Source organism: Bidens hawaiensis, unplaced genomic scaffold (assembly GCF_021521415.1).
Source record: "Bidens hawaiensis isolate Kalapana, Puna unplaced genomic scaffold, B.hawaiensis_p1.1 tig00004733_1, whole genome shotgun sequence".
In the NCBI taxonomy this organism is placed as follows: Eukaryota; Viridiplantae; Streptophyta; class Magnoliopsida; order Asterales; family Asteraceae; genus Bidens; species Bidens hawaiensis.
Genome location: NW_027491292.1, coordinates 1,356,273 through 1,362,436, shown reverse-complemented (window position 1 = coordinate 1,362,436; position 6,164 = coordinate 1,356,273). Strand labels below are relative to the sequence as shown.

General features: G+C 33.2%; 1 protein-coding gene across 1 annotated transcript; it reads right to left on the bottom strand.

The window, feature by feature from the left end:
• Positions 1-834: 834 nt before the first annotated feature.
• Positions 835-5,663, bottom strand: LOC143627730 (uncharacterized). Its single transcript, XM_077097490.1, has 5 exons — positions 5,356-5,663; positions 4,552-4,730; positions 4,406-4,448; positions 4,230-4,328; positions 835-1,266 (listed from the first exon to the last, which is right to left on the bottom strand). The coding sequence occupies exons 1-5, from the start codon at positions 5,477-5,479 to the stop codon at positions 986-988; spliced, it is 726 nt and encodes a 241-aa protein (XP_076953605.1). The 5' UTR covers positions 5,480-5,663; the 3' UTR covers positions 835-985.
• Between the last annotated feature and the right edge of the window lie 501 nt (positions 5,664-6,164).

Here is a 6,164-nt window from a genome sequence, read left to right as displayed (position 1 = left end):
TTCCAAACCCTAATTCCTAATTCTAAACGCCTCATCCATCTCTGTGCTCTCACTCTCTCTATATATCGAAGTCCCGTACCACCACTCACTAGTCACCACCACCAGCCACCAACTCCGGCGTCACCGGCCTCAGTCCTCTTCTCACATCAATTCAACCATCCACCGTCATCTAATGGTTGTTGCTGCCCACAGCCCTCTTATCACGTCGATCCAGATCTCAATTGCTGTTAGTTTGTTAGATTGTTAATGTTAGTTACAGATTTTTTCAAAGCTTGTTAGATTACATATTGTTATATGGTATTTTAGATTTTCAGTTATAGATTGGTTTGTGTTTTGAACAATTTATGTTTAGTTTGTTGTATTGGAAGAGAAAAGTTTTAACTTAAATTTTAAATATGTTTTTTTTAAGATTTTCGGATATCTGAATCACTATCCGATTGGATATCCGAAGTTTCGGATTCGGATTCGGATAGTGAAATCCACTATCCGAAAGGACTGGATATCCGAAGTTCGGATATCCGAAACTTCGGATATCCGGTTTTGAATACCCCTATTCACAATATACAAATTGTATAATATTTAAACGATTTATATATATTTTTTTCTTATTCTTATTGACTAAAATCAAAATTATTATGTTTTAACTAAATTTAATTATGTAAAATTATTTTTTTTATAAATACGACATTTACAATTCATTAAAATATAACACACACATATATATATGTATATATATATATTATGTTTTCTTTATTTTTTCACTCGTTTGTAACACTTGTAACTAACCTAGTAGATTAATCCAATATATCATATTCATATATAAATATTTTGGTTTTCAAGAGTGCGCCATATGAGATAATCTAAGGTCCTCGCAATAAGCGACTAAAGGGACAAAAGATAAATAAGACATGTTTGTTTTGTTAATATATAAACGGTTGATATTTATAATTCCCAAGAGACCCAAACATCTATGCATATACATAATTCAATTTTTGGTCCTAATAATGGTGATTGTGCCTCTCCCGTGCGTTTGGATCCTCGTGAGGGCCACCACAACCTTCCCCGAGAGACCTGGTCCATCTAGTGAAACCAAAGGCCGACAAGCAAAGTCTCCTACCGGATGGCGAATTGGCCTAGTCGGGGGCATTAGGATTCTTTCATTGATGTCATTCAAAGTCATATCCCTTTTAAATCCTCCTGGCTTTACCAATGCAAATGGGTATACCACTCTTGTTAGCAGCTTCTTTTTATCCTCCTGCATTCCACCTATTTGTAACATCCTAAAATTTATAATGTTGAATAAAGAAAGTTACGTTTAGTGATTTCGCGTTATTAATTAATTAATATCGAGTAAAGAACGGATCATGGACTTAGATTAATTGAGATGGGTTAAATGAGAATGGGCCTTAGGTCCATGGGCTTTAAGGGATATAAATATCCCCTAAACCAAGCTAAAACCCTAAACCCTCATTTCATTTCCATCATAATCTCTACACACTCCAAACACACACACACACACCATAAACGAGCAAGACCCGAGAGAGAGTAAACGTTAGTTGGTATTAGATCTTATTAAACGAGATCTAGAGTACATAAACAAGCTAACCAAGATCGAACGAGCGCTAAAGGTATGTTCTTGACCTTTAAAGTTTACGTAGTATTGAACGTTTTTACTTAAAGGTCCAAGTTCGCCTAACTGGTAACTTCGCCTAAGGCCAAGTTCGCCTAACTGGTAACTTCGCCTAAGGCCAAGTTCGCCTAACTGATAACTTCGCCTAAGCTAAGTTCGCTTAAGGTTTAACTTCGCCTAAAGTTAAGTTCGCTTAGAAAATAAATTAAAAACCTAATGGAAAATGTGTTAAGACAGTTAATGTAAATAAAATTTTTCCAAGCTGACCTGGCAGCTCGACCCCAGCCAGGGGCTCTGCCCCTTGGACCCTGCTAGGGGCTGCCGCCCCTAGACCCCGCTGCCAGGGGCGCTGCCCCCGGACCCCCGTTCGTTGTGGGTAGTAGTTAAGACTAGAAAGATGATATGAGTAGTGATAGTTAATTGATACGTATACTTGTTATACAGTCAGCCGTGCACAACTGAAGAAAGGGATTACGATTAACGGTGAACGTAACTGTGTTCAGGTGAGTTTCTAGCCCCAATTATGTGTTATGCTTTCGGGGCTGTGTGCATACTCGATATGTTTGTTAATACGCTTATCCTAAGAGATAAGTGTATGCCTTATGTGAATGATGTGATCTGTATGAATGATGGCTTGACGGTACGTGAACGATCTTCGGATATTGCACGTACTGTCAGGTTGTAACGCTAAGTATGATATGTATGCTTATGTGTATGAATGTGATAAAGTTAATAAAAGAAGGAAAGGATGGTTGTATGGTTACGAAGAGGGTACCGGGCCCTAATAATACTCGAGGTATGATGTATGGTTGTATGGTAACGAAGAGGGAATCGAACCCTACTAATATTCGAGAACTAGGGAACCGAACCCTACTAATATTCGAGGAAAGAGGGTACCGAGCCCTAATAATACTCGAGGAAGGAGGGTACCGAGCCCTAATAATACTCGAGGAAGGAGGGTACCGAGCCCTAATAATACTCGAGGAATGTAGGGCGTAATGCTCTTTATAACGTAAGATAATAAAGTAAGTTAATACAAAAGAAAGTATGAAAGTATGAATGAAAGAATATAAGTTTATGTGTATTGTATAGTGTATGATTAACTAGAACTCACTCAGCGTAGCTGACTTTTAGTATGCACGCAGGTGAGTAGGATGAGGCAGCGCGCTTGAGGAGACACGTGGCACTGAATAAGAGGCTGGCATCGGAAGACTTAAGACGTTTAAGTTTAATGTTTCGTTTATTTTGAAAGACAAAATGATGTTTTAAGACAAGACGTGTTTTGTTATGAAATGTTTTATGAAAGCTTTTATATTCCGCGAATGTTTTAATTAACTCTGATATTTAGAACTGCGTTTATGAGTAAATCCAACATGAAAGTAGGGCTACCGGTAACGTTGCCTTACACTATTATTAGATGAAAATTGTTATCAACTATTATGATGTTTCAATTAATGTGTTAATAAAATTTACGAATCATAAAAGGATCAGTACTACTCCAACTCTTACAATTAAAGAATTGATTCCATATGATGGTTGGATTCAAATGATGCATTGCTAAGTGTCAACTATGCAAAAAGAATATAAATTAAAGAAAAAAAATGTCATTGTCATTGACTTAATTTAAGTAACCAAATCCGTTTACTTTTTCTTCAAATAATTTTCAAATATTGCAGGTATCATTTTTTTTACAATGTTTATTGATAAACTTCTTTGTGCACTTTATATTTAACTTAATACTTACTTGAAGACAACACAGTTCTTGTTAATGACATTGATTTCGAAACACATCATTGACAAACAAAACTTAGATTTGACACATATTTAGATGATTATTAACTATTTAGCGCGATAAAACAAATAATTTGTTATCAAGGATCACCAAGGATTCTGTAATAAAAAGAAAAACAATTTACTATTTACAAAAAACCTACAAATGAATCACAGTTACTTTTTTTTATTTGATTAGATTGTCGTTAAAATTTTCCTTTTTAAATGTAATACTTGATCAGTAACCCAAAAAAAAAAGAAAGAAAAAATGAAAAACTCTAATTCGACCATTGTACAAATTCGTACTAAAATTTTACTACATACTACTGGTTTAGCAATAAGTAATGTATAAGTAATTAAATAGTTCACCAGATTTTTGTAACTATTATCAATAATTAAGATATCTATATATTCAAAACTACTTAATTCATATTTTTATGTCACCATCCAGTTTTCACATCAAGTCTGATAAAATGTCTTCTTGAAGGACCAAAATTTTCTTTAACGTTAAACATTTAACTTTATAAAAGAGAAAAAGTAGTCAATGATATTTATGTTTTCTTCAAAAAAACTCTAATATTCGTATGAACTTAGTGAAAAATGAAGAGATTTTAATATATAGTTGGTGTATATATATTATTATATAAGCAATTATAAAATACTAATTATATTAGTTTATTCCATGTTTATTCAATTAAATGTGTGTAAACACATAATTTTGTACATATAACAAAGAGATCCAGTGACTTTTGAGTTTACGAAGTCAAACCTTAAACAGTCAAACATTAAACAGTTAAACAATTGAAAGTGTACTGAAATCTGAACGTACCAATGATGTGGTCTGGTGAACTTAGGGTTTCTTTATCAGAGAATAACCGGGTACTGATTGAACTCTTGCTTTGTGAAGATGAACTTGAAATATCTCCAACTACTTCAATAATAATAAGTATAAATAAATAAACAAATATACATGCATATGAATAATAACATTAATAATAAACATACCAAAATTTTCAAAGTCACAAGTAGCATTGAAATCCCAGTAGCTCTGCGGAATTTAATATTAAGTCATTAAGATGGTAAATTTAGAAGACAGTAAATTATGAAATTTATGAATTTTTTAATTAAGTATTAAAATTTTGAAAATTTACAGGAAATGAAGATGGAGTATTCTGGTCACTAAATGGATGATGAAGATCATCATGTGTGATCATCAACCGACGTCGTTTGGACCTGAATTCAAATAAAGCATCCTCTAAATAGCCTGATGAGTGATCTAAATCCACCAATGGCTGATTGTAGAATGGTGGACTGTTGTTCATCTCCATACCTGCAACATAACCGGCAGCCTTATTCATCACCATGCAAACACAAATGAACTTTTTTTTTAAACGGGATAAAAACATGACCCGTTTGTTTGAAATGACGGAACCTAAATCCTCATATGTTTTTCAAATGAAGGAACCATTATGAACTCATCAAAACAAAAAAATGTTTACTTTTTTTAATTATTATATGTTACACCATTTTAAAAGGCTTCCAATATTTGGAATTGTGGAACATATGAGAATTGTTCAACTCACCAAACAAGGTTTGACATGAACCGAAAAACTTTTAGGTTCCATGATCATTTCAAATGATGGATTGCTTAAAAATTAAAAGACATGAACCACAAACATTTAAGGTTCCGTCATTTCAAAGACATGCTAGTTATCCCATTAAATTTCAAAAAAAAAAAAAGTTAAATACAAATACTCATTGGTAGTGGTTTCACTGTTTGAAATAGAGGAACATAGGAGAATCATCTAACCTATCAGACAAGTGTTGACATGAACCGCAAACATTTTAGGTTTCATAATATTTTTAAAAAATTCAACACAAAGTTACACACAAATACACACATTTTTTAAATCCATGAGAATTGAGATTGATTATAATCCAAAATGATAACTTACATTGGGAGATATCTGTGTTGAGAAGATGAAGATTGTGGATATTGTTGTGATCATTAAGGTAAGCAAAGGGTTGAAGATCACTCATTTGCATGGTGTAAGAATGAAAATAGTCACCAGAAAACATTGAATCACACGTTTCAATGGTGAATAATATGATATATGATGACTAGCATGCAAGTGTGTATATATTTAGAGTTTGTGATGCTGTTGAAGAAGTACTTTGTGCATGTTTAGGTGTGCGCCGGTAGCACTAATTTCAAGAAACACAAAGGCAAAGTGAGACCGGTAAAGAGAAAGAAATAGAGAATAAAGTGAGGAAGAATTGTCAGAAAAGAGAAAAAGGGAAAAGTTTAAGGGGTTTATTAGGATAATAAAAATGTTGAGGGACTACTTTTGATTTTTATTGATTGTGTGTGGGAGGCTAAATAATTGCAGTGGTTATAAATTATATTTATTATATGATGTCACGTTTGAGACAAAATTCAAATTCTCACCCTTTTTCCAAATTATAGGACTTTAGTTGTATTTTGTAATAATTTCTTTTGTTGCTTACATGGTTTTAATGATGAGAATTTGAGTGATGATACGAGCAATATTGTAAAAGTAGGTCTAGAAGGTCGAGTACTCTTCGAGTACTCGCTATAAGGGTTAGCTTTGAGGAGAGTTTCTTTAACTCCACCTAGTTGCTAAGAATCGATCAAAGGTGGTCAATATCAGCTAGAATCAAATATAGTCGGTCAAGTTAGGCCACTTTTAACTTAAAAAATGAAACATAATTCATATATCTATAATATTAAAAAAAGAATATC